The sequence below is a fragment of the Rhipicephalus microplus genome, chromosome 4 (genome assembly GCF_043290135.1).
Source record: "Rhipicephalus microplus isolate Deutch F79 chromosome 4, USDA_Rmic, whole genome shotgun sequence".
Taxonomy (NCBI): Eukaryota; Metazoa; Arthropoda; class Arachnida; order Ixodida; family Ixodidae; genus Rhipicephalus; species Rhipicephalus microplus.
Genome location: NC_134703.1, coordinates 63,037,660 through 63,052,501, shown reverse-complemented (window position 1 = coordinate 63,052,501; position 14,842 = coordinate 63,037,660). Strand labels below are relative to the sequence as shown.

At 46.1% G+C, this 14,842-nt stretch overlaps 1 protein-coding gene across 2 annotated transcripts; it reads left to right on the top strand.

Moving 5' to 3' along the window:
* Positions 1-1,857: 1,857 nt before the first annotated feature.
* On the top strand, positions 1,858-14,589 carry LOC119172702 (WD repeat, SAM and U-box domain-containing protein 1-like). 2 transcript variants are annotated; one of them, XM_075892885.1, is made up of 6 exons: positions 1,858-2,535; positions 3,628-4,157; positions 4,233-4,266; positions 5,016-5,156; positions 7,432-7,822; positions 13,950-14,589. In XM_075892885.1, exons 1-6 carry the CDS (start codon positions 2,266-2,268, stop codon positions 14,093-14,095), a joined length of 1,512 nt encoding a protein of 503 aa, XP_075749000.1. In that variant the 5' UTR covers positions 1,858-2,265; the 3' UTR covers positions 14,096-14,589. The 2 variants fall into 2 exon arrangements, with proteins under 2 accessions (XP_075749000.1, XP_075748999.1); XM_075892884.1 differs by having other exon boundaries at positions 7,429-7,822.
* Positions 14,590-14,842: the final 253 nt, after the last annotated feature.

Below are 14,842 nucleotides of genomic sequence, written 5' to 3'. Positions count from 1 at the left end.
TGCATTTTTGGATATAAAGAAGTATTTTCGTGGCAGTTGTGACTTGCTGTTATTGCTCGCCACAGCTTTTCTCTTCAATAAATCAAACCTAAATATGCATTCATAACTATAAATAAACCCTGATACTGAGGGGAACAGCGCAAACAACGGGTCGGAGAAAGATTGAACACATGACGCAAGCACTGACGAACACAGTTGTTCGTCAGCGCTTGTGTCGTGTGTTCAATCTTTCTCCGTCCCATTTTTCGCGCTGTTCCCCTCAGTATCATGTACCAACTGGCCCTTCAAGAAACCCTTCTGCAATTTATAAATAAACAGCTCATTGAAATACCTGAAAATCGGCAGACATATTTGAGTTTTTAAGTGAACTTATTTAACTTGAGGTGACATGAATACCAATACACATAAGGATCCGTAGCACCATAAAGTTTACGAGAAATGCCTGAACCACTTGACGGCCATTCAAAACTGATGTGTAGCAGCGTGACAACTCCATCGAGACGATAGACTAGTGGCATTTCGATGGCTATTGACAGTATGGCCATGTTTTGAGATGAGCTGTGCCTCCTTTATTGTTTTCTCAGTTTATTTTGGTTTTCATCATTAATAATGTCCCAATAAGGCACATCTGTAACCTTTTACCCTAGCGCAAATTGTGGTGAGGGCAGTCATAGATGGTCTAAAACAGCCCACTACTGGAAAGGAGACATTGGCGAAACACATTCAGCTCAGTTAAACTGTTAACTGCATCACCGCACAAATGCTACAGGGCTATAGTGACCCAATGGACTCGTGGACCTGGTTCTGTGGAAACAAGAATTGAACATCGAAAGGAACATGCTAAGAAAAAGGAAATGTGTCTGTGGCCAAATCGTCCTTTCCGTAACTTTGGCTTGCATTAGATTTAGGGGACTGTTGAACGTATCTTAGGAACCAAAATTCTCAAGATCACCACCACCGGAGGATCCGTCACCTGATACTTCAAGTAGGTTTACTGTTAGGATAATGGTGAATTTACTGAGCAAGGTATGTGGCGATGTACAGGAATCAAAGTTAAGCTTAGCACTGAAGGTGGCTGCTCAGTTGCATCTGGCTGCCACCAACCCCACTGAATGTTTCATCTGAACGTCGATGGGGACCTTAGGCATACGTAGTGTATGTGTCGCAACAGTGGTGTATATGGAGGAAGAAAACGTGGCATTGAAGCGAACATGTTCGTGTTGCTCTGCGTAACTGGACTCGTTATTGCTGAGGTAACATATGGCACACCACTTGTGGTCTTGAACCAACGGCACAGATGATACTCCATTTTCTTGCGATATATTTTTTATATAGTTTTAAAGCTGCAGCTGTATGTTTAAGGTATGTATTCAATCCCTCAAAATTCAAACCACTGTCCGATGGCAGCAGTTGTAGTCTCCCCGATACTTATGTATCGACAAACATTTCACGAAACTTTATGAATTCGCCTACTCTCGCCTGGAACATCGGACGCCCAACCCGCCCGAATATTGGTGCATACTGTGTGGAACTTAACATTCCATTCTAACTAAAGGATAAGCCATTGTGAAAACTCGATGTGCGTGCTAGCCGAGATGAGGGAAATGTAGACTTCGCGGCGCACTTCACGGAGGGATACCGTAATCGAACCAGGTACTCGTGTACCAAACTGGTAGCACCTTCGACAAATCGCGCTGGTGCGATATGATATGAAATACTTATTTTCCTTGATCAAAGCGGTTGTGTATTCAAATCTGGCGCGAGAGTCTATTTGCACTCGGACCAAACTGAAACCACTTTCTTTATGCTGAAGCAGACCAAATGCTACACGCGCGCCTCGGCCCTCTGCGGCGACGCGGGCGACGTCAGCGGTCGCAAGCGCGCGATGGTAGCGATGAGCTGAGAAGTTCTCCCGTGAAATGTCTAGCGCGTAACCAGTGCTAGCTTGTCCTCTATTGTTCTTAAAACTCAGAGCAACAAGGAACCCTCTCTGGAGCGCCGCGCGCGACAGTCCCTCTCGGTAAAAACAAAAATGCGCGGAAATCGACGTTTTCGCCTGCATGCGCCCGCGTACTACTGTCCTACGGCCACACCTTCTGAAGCCAACAACTGACATACTCGAGTATGTGGCGCCAGTGCGAATCGATGTTGGCGGGCAGAGGGTGCGAAACGCAAAACAGCGATCTGCCGACAGGGAGAGCATTCTTGTTTTTGGTACCCATGGCAGCGATTGTAGGAATCAAACACTAGCTTGACAAGGCGCAAATGGCGACCCGCGAGTGGAAACTCCGGCAAGCGGTGGAGTCGCATGCCGGCGACGTGACGGGCTGCGACTTCTCGGGCACCACTTTGGCCACCTGCTCGAATGACAAGACGGTGCGACTTTGGCTTTACGAGGCGGGCTCCTTCACGGAGTCGTCCGCGTCCCCTCTGGTCGGCCACAAATACGGCGTTAACGCGGTGCAGTTCTCGCCGCTGGGCACGGCACTCGCGTCGTGCTCCATCGATGGGAGCGTGTTCATATGGAACGTTCAGGTGAGTGCGTTGCATGGGTTCTCGACCTGGGTTTCATCGTTTCGTGGTGTTTGACTTATCGCGCATGCTTGCCGTCCCGTTAAAACATTTTCAGCAAAATACATAACACAGAACCGAACAGATAAGACGACGGGACGATCGAGGGCGAACTTTGTACAAACCTGAAACTACAAAATAGAAGTACAGACTCGGAAAGAAAGAAAAGTGCCATGCATGACCTGAAGTTCTTTTTTTATTATTATTCTACTTGCGAAATACTCGCGCCCTGTCAGCTGCTCGAGCTCTTTCGCGCACTTCAACGATATCCCTTGTTGAACTGTTTCCATGGCGATAAAAAACAATAGTCCGTTCAGAAAGTGGATGACAATGAGGAAATGCACTCCATGGTTTACTACATAGTTCCCTAGCCTGGATAATCCTAAGGTACTGGCTTACATTAACCGCCGGCTTCCTTGCCAATCCCCCTTAGTGGGTAATTGATATGATTGATATGTAGGGTTTAACTTCCCAAAACCACCATATGATTATGAGAGACGTCCTAGTGGAGGGCTCTGGAAATTTCGAACACCTGGAGTTCTTTAACGTGCACCCCTTAGTGGGTAAGAGTCACAAGGAAGGATAAAGCAAGCAAGCAAACATGGGCTACTAGTTGTCTGTCTTCTGCCTTGTTACGATCGAAGTTTGTCGTTACGCATGGAACGGCAACCTTGACAACAGATGGTCGATGTGAACTAGTGTAAATACTTCAGTGTCACACGGACAGTTAAAACAAGAAAATCTCGGGGGTGTCAGAACCCCCTGAGCTTCCCATAGTTACGGCCCTGACCTTACACACTACATCCGTTCTTCAAAAAACGCAGGCTGATCTGGAGAAGTGTCTTTCTCATTTTCTCTGTAACCTGTATTTTTCATTCTTTCACAGTTTTCAGATACTGCGCTAAAATTTATGCAGAATATGCGATGAAGGTTTGTTGACAGTCAGCACTCGTCCCATCATCATCTTGTCTTGTGTTTGGCTTTGCTCTATGTATTCCACCTGAGCGATAACTAACCAACATGGCCCAACTTCATCTCTTGCATTTAAATATGCAGAGCGGCGAAGTGCTGGGCCAGCTACAGCATCCAAGCGAGGCGGCCTTGCGCTGCTGCAGCTTTTCCCCATCGGGTGCATTGCTGGCCACTGGAGGAGATGACGAGACGCTGGTGTTGTGGGACGTGGCTACTCGCTCGCTGGTACGATCCCTTGGAGGCCACGGCGCTCTGGTTACTGCATGCAGCTTTTCCCCCGATGGTGCGCTGCTGGCTTCTGCGTCGTCCGCTGGAGACCTGCGCATCTGGGATGCGCGCTACGGTCATGGCAGCTGCCTGCTGACACGATCTGAGGCCCATGACCTGGGTGCCACTGGCTGCCACTTTAGCCCTCAGTTCGAGGCCAGTCTTGCACAGGGCACGCTCGAGAGCAGCTACCTGCTTGCGTCCTGTGGCAACGATGACCTCGTGCGCGTGTGGCAGGTGCGCATGGCGCACCGCTGCAGCCTCTGGTCCCAGTGGGTCTTCGAGGGCCACTCGGGAAATGTTATGTGCTGCCGTTTTGCACCTGGCGGTCAAATGCTAGCCTCCAGGTGCGTAATGGCTTCTGTGTGTGCTCATGTTGTGGGCTGCTGTTGCATGTTTACAGTTCTCGCTTTTGTATGCAGTGCCGGTGACAAGACCACCATACTCTGGGATGTGGTAAGCTGGCAGAACAAATAGCTTATCTACACTGTGTACATACCCTCAATACAAGCTTAAACATGCATCACTCCGCTAACTGCACTTTTGGGAATGCATAAATGTGTAGGCAAATATACTTATCTTTTGTATACACCAGACAGATAAATAGCCCTTTATTCATAGCAAGGAGCTAAGCACAGTCAACAGGAGGAAGCTCCTAGGCATTAGGGACAAGCAGTACGATTCCACAGTCACAATAATCATGTCAACAAGTGACAGTGACAGCCATCTCTTTAGGTGCAAGGCAACATTAGCGTACTTTCAATTTATACCTTGTTGTCTCTCATATCTGAAAAATGTGGTTTTGAAGCGTTCTTTGGTGGCCTAATGGTGTGTCTGCTAAGCACAAGAATGCCACTTCGATTCACAGCTATGGCGGGCACATTTTGCTGAGGACAAAAAGCAATTATAATGATGAGCTTAGATTTAGGTTCACATTAAAGAACCCCAGGTTGTCAATAGGAGGCCAGAGTTTGTCATCGTGCCACGCCCATAAATGTTTAATGGTTCAGGATCATAAAACCACAAAATGTAAATAAACACCTCTTGTCACGAAGCATCACTCCAGCCAAAGAACATGTGCTAGACAGTGCACATGCACGCTTCACTGTCTTATTCTCTTTTTATTTTGCATTGTAAATCTTTCAGGTCACACAGTGTGGCCCCTATGTATGAACAAGTTCACCCTTTGGTGCTTGTATCTGCAGGGCACTGGAGAGCAGCTGCAGCGGCTTACCAAGCATACTCGCTACGTGCCCTGCTGTGCCTTCTCAAGCGATGGCGAGTTCCTGGCCACGGGCTCTAATGATCGTACCGTGGTTATTTGGACACAAGTTGAGGGCACGACGGTAAGTGTTCCTGCATGCCGCCAGGTAGACTTGGTAGATGGGCGAAGTTTGTCTTTGTTAACTTGAAATTACGATCAACTTTATGGTAGCAGGTCAGCATGCTTTCAAAGAAGCTAACGATTTCTAATTTGTAAGGTACTTTTATGGGCTTTTGCAAGAAGACTTACGTAGCTCTTTTTTTCGAGGCAGATTGGATTGCTGAAATGGAGCTCAGGAATAGTGATTAGACCACTGCTCATGGATGATGTGTGTGCTGAGATACATGTTGGAAAAAGGATTGGAACAAAATAAAGGTTCGCGTAAACATGGACGCTTGCAATGTAGTGGTCGAAACAAGGCAACGTCGGACTGGAACCCCCAACTTGAGTACTTACCTTTATAAGCTTCTTGTACTGTACCCTTAACAGTTATTCTTGTCTGCCGGTGGAAATGGTGAGCCTTAGCTACTTAAATGCTGCCTAGGAAAGCAGTTGTCCCTGCATACACAAGAACGTTCTTTATCAACCACTGTTGATGGTGACAAGGTAGCATCTCTGGTATTGTACTTGCAATCATACATTTTCTCAAGGTGCATCGGTGCCACTGTTGCAGTCCGTCCCCCCTTGCCATGTGTGCCTAGCTTGCACAAAAATTCAGAAGGGTCATTAGGAATGCAACGTTGGTCATTAGGGATGCAAGTACAGACGAATCTCTATAATTCGAACTCCAAGGGGCTTGAAAATTCGTTCGAAATATAAGAAGTTAGAATTAATGAAAGCTTATTGAACAGAGGGCTCACCATGCAGTGGCACATCTGCATTGAGCTAACACATGAGTGGAAAGCTTCAGAATACTTACATTTATTCAGACATTACAGGACATTCGTCATTAAAAAAGTAATCGGTGATGTGCATCTGCACACGCTTGCCTTGCAGTTAATCAATCAACTTTGAAAAGCGTTTCAACTTCGGCTACAGCATTCACCTGGTAAGAGAATTAGCGTGCGGTTCTCTGGCGTGGCTAAGTACAGGGCCATTACACTCTCAAGGCGATTGTGCTATGATAGCCACCCTCTGCGCTGCAGCCGCAGTGTGGCCAACACATGACGAGAAAGGAGGAGCGTCTCCACGCGGAAAGAAGCAGATCAGCATTTGAGAGAGAACCAACACTCCACGATAGCTTTTTTTTTTCTTTTTTTGCTCTCTTCGCACCCAGCATTGAAAGAACAAGGGTCTCTACGTGCCGGGGACAGGAAAGCAGGAAGCGTGGCACCGGCGCGTTGCACATCAGCATTAGAGAGAAAGCCAACACACCGCGACAGCTTTCTTCTTTTTTTTTTCTCTCTCTTCGCGCGCAGTGTTGAAAGGAGAAGGGTCTCTACATGGCAGGGGCATTAAAAGGAGAAGCGTGGCACAGGCGCGTCGCAGATTGACATTTGAGAAAGAGCAAACATTCCGCCGCAGCCTTTTCTTTTTCTTCTTTTCCTTCTTCATGCGCAGCGTTGAAGTATCGGAGGTGTCGCTGCGGGATTGGGCGTGGCGCTGAGTGCATTTCCAGAGCGCGGTATGTTAGAATTAACTGCCGCAAGTGCTTGCATGTTTGAATTACAGGGCGTTTTTGCCCATTTGAATACACATAACTTTGACAGGACCACAGCATGAGTTTGAATTAACTGCGTTTGAATTAATGAGATTCGGCTGTGCTATGGATGCACCATCAATGCTATGCTTGAGGACACAAGTTTGACTACAAGCCATGGAGACCTAATTTCAGTGGGGACAGAATGCAAGAATACCTAAGCATACTTAGATTTGGGTGCAGATTAAGAAACCCTTGGTGGCAGAATTGAATCGGGACTCTTCTTTATTATCATATAAATTTTGGCAAGTAAAACCTTGAAATCCATTTTTCATTTTCGCAATTATCATGGTAGCTAAAAAATGGCACTGCATTACCCTCTACTGTTGGCACGGCATGAGATTGATGTGCACACATGCACACTATAAGTATGCTAACATTCCTTCTGATCGCACTATGAATGACTTGGTCTCAAAAGTCAAGTTAACACTAACTATATCTTCTTTAGCTGTTGACTAGAGGTGGTCTTTCAATCTCTGTTGGCATGAAGCCAACAAACTGAAAACTCAGGAAGAGCATAGGAGGCAATTAGCTTTTTATTTTACAGAGAGATGGAGGTAACAAGGAAACAGAAATGAAAGTGGACAAAAAGACAACTTGTCGAGTTTGGAGGTGAACTTTTTTATTGAGAACAATGCCTCATTCGCATTCTCAGCAGGAGGAAGGTCAGGGCGAGAAACCAAAGCCCCTGTCCCCACAGCAGCCACCGGTTCCCAAGGAGGGCGTCGGGGTGGCCGCAGTGGGCCGCTGGTCGGTGAACCAGGTGGGCGAATGGCTGGAGGGCCTGGGCCTTGGGCAGCACCGGGCCACCTTTGAAGAGCACGCCATCGATGGCCAGGAGCTACTGCACCTGACCCACGAGGGGCTGAGCAATGCCCTGCATGTGGACGCCCTGGGCACCCGTGCTCGCCTGCTGCGCGAGGTGCAGGCCTTGAAGCACCCCCTGTGGCGGCACTTGCCTCCAGCCGGGGAGGACGACGCCGCCCTTCCCGAGGAGCTCTTCTGCCCCATCACCCAGGAGCCCATGCGCGATCCTGTTGTGGCCGCAGGTGAGTGCTTGGGAAGTATTTGCTCGTTTGTGAACTGTGGAAAGCAGGTCATCTGATGATGACAATAACTGTTGGGGTTTTAAGTCTCAAAACCACAATGCAGTTGTGAGAAACGCCATAGTGAAGGGCTTCAAAAATTTACACCACTTGGGATTCTTTAGTGTGCAACTGAATTCAAGTACATGAGCCTCTGGCGTTTTGTCTCCATCGAATGGCCGCTGCAACAGGAATTCGACCCTGTGCCCTTTGGTGGAGCAGTTGGGCACCATGGCTGCTAGGCCACCATGGCATGTTTGAGACGGGTGCCATCAGCTGAGGCAGGTGCCATCAGCAATCAGTTGTTCACAAGTGGTCTCTTTCCCACCTACTGACAGAGCCAAGTGCTGCTTAGCTGCTGTAATCAGATGAGAACTGACCTAATCAATGAGCTTCTTCGATTTACCAAGTCGCGGACCAGTCACTGGCACCTCGGCTCATAGGTGACTACGTCACATTACACGTGATCTAGAAGTCCCGAGCCAGCCCGAGCAGCCTCGAGCCATCTGCGCTCTTCATTCTGGCCGTGTCCGCTCTGGCGCCTGCTACGCCATTTTCTTGATTCATGGTTGTGACACCGGTCACGACGCTGACCCAATGGGTGACCAGTAAAAGAGCGAGGGATTGTGGGATACACCGTCTGCTGCCAGCTTCCGGTTCGAGAAGAGTAGACGATGGTGAACCGCTCCGCCGCAGGCCTCAGATTATTCAGGATTCGCACGCGCGGTCGCCTGTTTATATTCCTTCTGATAAACTATGTTCGGTTGTTCGGCCATTGGCTAATCCAATTCGAGCGTGAAAGGCAACCGCAGGTATCGATTTCCATGGAATGAAGAAAAAAAAATTAGGTGGGCTGCGGCTGTGAAGAGAGCCACAGCGACAGGTAGCCTTTTAGTACCGAACATTGAAGCCAGAGTGTGCGAAGACCATTTTATCATAGGTACATGTGTATTCTGCATTAATAAAAAGCTTGCGCATGAATTTGCTGCAAATATTATATCGAGGAATAACTTGTTGCGCAGGCGCGCCTAGCAAAGTTATTGTTATGTGGAAATGACAGTAGACAGTCCGCAGCCACAACACATATCACCAACAACGTCAGCCTCTTCACTTTCATTCTCAGGCGCCCTTTTTGGGTATGTCCCACTACGCCCTGTTACCGTCAGCCGAAACCTTGTAAAAATATTGGGAACGCGCGGCCGAAATCTACCTGCCTTACGAGATGAGCGCCGGCCATTGCACCCATATATATGACAAAAAAACACGAAAGCTTCACTCAAGAGTAAGTTTACACGAAGCGCTGGACGAGTCCATTTGCATTTATCTTGGTCAAACTGAGCGGCAGGACGGCACACAAAGGAACAGGTGCATTGAACAAGCGCCGCATTTCGATTATTCGGCGCCGTCTATGTCTGTTTGTATTGTTTAGGTGCCGTCGTGCCGCGCTGCTTGACCAAGATCAGCGTTCAAATAAGCATCTGGCTTCGACTAAGAAATGCAACTTATAGCGTGCTGAAGGCTAGAAAAAAAAAAGATATCTCAACGCGCTCAATAAGTGCTGCGCTTTATGCCGATTGACCGACGATGTCGGCCGAAGCAGCGATCCCGAAATAAATTCTTAGCACACTGCTACAGTCATCCCCATTCCCTCAGATCTTCAAAATGGTGATTTTTTATGTGCAGTAACGTATCTTACAATGAAAAGTCTTCTGTATCGACTGATCTGCTAGCCAAACTGACAGTACCCCCGAGTAGCATAAAAGAATTGCAGATCATTTTAGTGTGATAAAGAAGTTTCCCTACCATTCATGACTTTTGTAGCTTGTCATCGTCACAATCACGGTTAGCAAAAAAAAAACAACTTCTAAAGCACTGACATTGCACCGAGAGGTGCTTTTTTAATGGAGTGGTACAAAAATGTGCGTGTGCTGCTGCTAACCCGCGTGGTCGTATTCCGGAAGCCGTCGTATCCCACAGTTTCCTGTGATTGCCCATATTACCGGTCACCTATTTCGACCTCAACAGTGGTTAGATCGTGAATTACTCTTATTTTCATTGAGCGCATGGGCGTTCCACCACCCTTTCACCTGGTGAACATCTCGCGTGTTTGGCCGATCTTCAGTAGCAGGCCCGACGTGGCTCAGTACACGGACAACAAGAACTGGGTGTGCAAAAAATGCAAAATCTGGAAACGTGTAAGAAGTGAACACAAAAGCAATGAGAGAGCAAGAGCGCGTTGAAAATTTCCACTGTCTAACTTAAGGTGGCCGCACCCGTGGTGCATTGTCATGCGCACCGCGCTGTCGTCTGCCAGCTGCCAGCCCACTGGTCCCGGACAAGTTGGTAGACTTTTCGGTTGATCACAGAGAAAAATGAATGCGGCACCGGTGTCGGGGGCCACTCAGAGCCGTCCCAGACGTGTAAATTGAAAAAACTCAATGTGGTGTGGCATAAAAATAAACATAAAAAACTTATTTGAAACCTTCTTGAAGGGGAGCTTTCGAAGATATGCATAGTGTTACGTGACAGTGAGCGCGATGTTTCTTTTGTTGCAGTATGATTGAAAATTATAAGTGCACTCATATGTCTGTTGTCCTATTAATATTCTTTGTATCAGTCTTTTTGTCTTCTCTTTTCATATTATATGTACTGTCATCCACAATGAAAAAAAAAACAGGGCTAGCCAAAATGCCTTCTTTCTTTTGTGTTTTGCCAGTACTTGTAATGTTAGCATTATCTGGATTTGCATGTTTGGTGTGATGCCCAAAGAAGTTTTTTCAAGCACATAATTACCAGTATGAGACGGCACTTTCTAATTATTACTTGCAGAGGCTGTTCTGCTCTGTAATGAATTGTTCACCTTTCATTTGTCCATGCCTCTACAGTCGGTCAAAAGTTTAGCTATTGTGTGTGGCGGCCACTTTTTTGTCTGTCAGCGCCATATTATGGCACGTGGTTACAAAAAATTGCTTCGTAGACATTTGCTTTGTGAGCATACACTGGTCCTTAGTTCAGTCTTATGGCAAAGGTACTCAGAAAAAACTGCTACTCGTGCACAATAGCTAAAGATTTGTCCGACTGTGCCTGTCTGTGTTGTGTCTTAAGTTTCCTCTTGCGAGTGGTCAACCCAAACTGAGTCAGATATTTTTCTATCCTTTCTTGTCAGAAATTATTTGTATAATGAAAACAGTGGTTTTAAAAGAGTTGGTGTTAAAACCAACTCTTTTGCGAGTGGAGGGGGCTAACTTACCTCACTCGATATATATATATCCAATATGCGACAGGGAATCTGACTATCTTGTTATCGTGCCTCTTTGTCTGATCATGCTTTGGCCGTTAACATATACAAATACTACAATAGCTTAATAAGTTTATCATGGATGTTGTCAGGATGGGGATGTACCAAGCGTTAATGAGGGTACATCTAGGTTGAACGGGGCTATAGCTGCCAAACACCTAAACATACATTCGGCAAACTCTCCTTTATAAATGTACAGTAAGCATTTAATTACCCCTGTAAAGGCGTGTTTTACTTTCGTGTTACATGCCAACTTCTCTCACAGAGGGATCAAGCATGTTTTTTTTCAGGGAGTGATTGCTGCTACAATATGTCATAAGTATCACACTTTCTTGCATATATTCAGGCATGCGTGTATTATGATTTGGCTTATTTGCTAATAGTCTGAATACTGTATCTGGAGCATGCAAATAATAATATTGATATGGTTATATTACTTTTATGACCTTTTTATCAACTTCTCAACCTTTTTCTTTAAATATGTATAATTTGTGGTGTTAGGGGGGCAATTCATTGTTTACATTCATTGTATTTGTATCAAAATTTTTTGAAAGGCCCCAGGCACCTACATAAATACACCAATACAAAAGGTGTAAAAATTTTTCTTTGAAAGAAGAAAATGTTGGTGATTATAACGTTAAACTATCCCTCGTTGCTTCGTTTCGAAATAGTCGTTAGCTGTTTATTGAACTGAATTGAGTTTATTGCGCAACAAGGTTGCAAGGAAACCAGGCAAAAAAGCTGCACAAAGCAGCCTATAGGAAACCTTGAGCGAATATTGGTGTAAACGGTCTCTGTCATGCACACAGCACCAGCTTGTTACCCGAGGCTAATGACGCGGAAATGGCTCATGGTGTAATGACCACTTATTCACGACCATGTAAAAAATAAGAGCATAAACTATTTTCAATACGGCATATTGTTTGCCATTGATTCTTTGGCATTTCAAACTTTCTGTGTGCCTCAAAATCGCCTGCTTGTTGTATGACGTCACGAAGCCGGAGAGCGTCTTGTATATGTAGTTCAAGTAGGCTAGCTGCCAATAACACAAGCAGCGTCTACAAGTAGCAGCTGGTGAGATGGATTATGCTTAGTAGTTTGTGAGCGTATACATCTCTGTGAACTTATACTTGCTGAGAGACAGGTGAATAGAGAGAAATAAGCAGCGCTGCACGCGTGTGCTTAATGGCTGTCCGAGATGTATTTTGAGCTTTAAAGGAAAATTCAAGTTGAGTAAAAACCAACTAGCCCGATTTTTAACTAAGCTTCCATAGTGCGAAAAACCACGGCATTTAATCTTCTCCCTGGTCCGGTGGGTCAAGTTGTGGGCAAGCTTAAAAGCTGAGCTTCCTACTGAGCTCGAGTCCACTGCTTTATTCGTGGCCACTTTGCAAGCTGCCGCTATGACTCCAAGTTACCATAAGCAAGGCCGATCAGGTTTATCATAAACTAAAGCGGAAATAATTTTTTACCTTTCAGTGCGGGAAAACTTAAATATCAGAAACTATTCGTCACACTCATCGGCTCACAACAGCTTCGACAGAGCAGCGGTGATGGCGTATCCTTTTCGAAGACATTTTCCAGAAGCAGTAAATGCTTTGACCCGTCTATAAACAGTTTGCTCGTTCCCATCCGTAACTTCATAAAAAGTTACAGCAGCATAAAAGCATGAACAACTGATGTACTATTATAGGGCCCCTGTTCAGGCCTTGCCTGCTCGGCAATACTACAGGACAAGACGCGAAAGCGTCGCATAGGCGACCAGCACCGCAAAGAGCCTACAAGAAAAATCATCACAGTGAAAATGCTGGCAAAATTTCGTTCTGCTGTAACATTGCCTCGTAACAATGTCATTCTTCCATAAGAAAAAAATTGACTGATTACTATTACTAGGAAATAGGATTACTATTACTAGGAAATAGCACCTTTGCCTTTCACATATAAAGTTTCTATAGTTTCTTAATCTCATCTGCTCGCCCAACTTTCTGTCTCTCCCTTGCCCGTTTGCCTTCTCTTGGAATCCAGTCTTTTACTTTTAATGACCAGTAGTTATCTTGCCTTCGCTCATCATGCATTTCCAATGCCCATTCATTTTTGTTTTTCACTAAGGTGTTCTTAAAAGATCACAGACGTGATTTTGAGGCATCCCAGAAGGGACATGTCTCGTTTACGTAATGTGTGTTGTCAATGCTCTTCACACCGAGCCACACAAATGTAAAAGATGTTTCACTTCTATTTTAATGTTCTAGTCATCCAGCATCTGCAAGCCAGCCCCACTGCAATGGGAATTATTGTGGCCTGTAAACACAGTTCACAGGGTTTGCAAAGTCTTTGTCTTATATGCAGCCTAAATTGCAAAAGTCACTGTTGGAGTTGCTGGACAACTATTTACTCATCGTTGTTTATATGAACCACGTGTGACGGACAATGACAGAGCTGGTGCTAATGTTTGGTGAGTTGCAGTCTTTCTGTGACCTCAGACCTGTGTTGACCCGTCACTGTGAAGCCTCCCCAACAACCAAAAGTGTTGTGTTAAGGTAGCGGTAATAAAAATATATTGAAGGCATTCCCAAGTGCACTGATTTTAGACTTCTGGACAGCCGTGTTTTTATTCAAAGCAGCCTGTCAAAAATATTAAAATTTTGTGTCGGCACTCCTTGAGCTCCTGTTTCTTCCCTCATTCACTCGCTGAAGTCGGTGGATGTGTATGGAGAGAGATGTGTGTGCGACAGTTTAAAGTCGTTAGGTTGCCTTCTTTCTAGAGTGTGGCATTCTGTGGTCTCTGCTGTGCAGACGGTTACAGTTACGAGCGGACGGCCATCATCCGCTGGCTGGAGAGTGGGAAGGACACCAGTCCCATGACAAACGAGCCCCTGGAGCACACCATGGTGCTGCCCAACCGCACCCTGCAACTGCTCATCCAGAAGTACCTGCGCTAGAGGCATGCCTGAGTGGCGTCCACAGGCAAAGCCTGCATGCGCTTGGGTAACCTTGCTCTGGGTGCGTGCTTCACTTCGCAGACTTAATGTGGTAGGTAACTGGGAAGCGCTGTGAAACACTGCTCTGTGATGCGGGATTAGAAACAAGACCTGGAGGTCTTCACTGCATAGTTCAGCACACTCACTCACGCTCATTTAACAGATGTGGGTACGAGTGAATGACAAAGGGTGCGAGTCTAAGGGGGTACAGCATGAGTGCAATCAATTGTTAATGGACTTGAGTGTGAGTGTGAATGGCAGGATGAGTGTATGCATGAGTGTAGTGTGTGCGTGAGAGAATCGAAACATGAGTGAGTGCCGATGAGTGTTCGTGAAAGTAAGAATACGAAACGTGAGGGAGTGTGGCTGAGTGTAAATGGACGGGAGCAAGAATAAGCTCTCGTGGCGATGAGTGCGAGTCTGCACTATCCAGAAAAAAAAAAAAGAAAGAAAAATGACTGACGAATAAGTGCCCTCTTATTGCGCTGACCCGTGACTGTGGGTCATACGAGAAGCAGCACACGCACTGCTGCCTTTTCTAAGATCTCCAAGTCTTGCGCTCAGTTTCACGTCAGGGCATAGTGTTTCGGTGCGTCTCGTTACGAAATGTATGTACTGCAACACATAACTGGAAAGCGCATTTATGCCACATAGTGTCTGAATTTCATTGTTTCGCTGCCACAGAGTCCCACCAATGTTCATATCGAG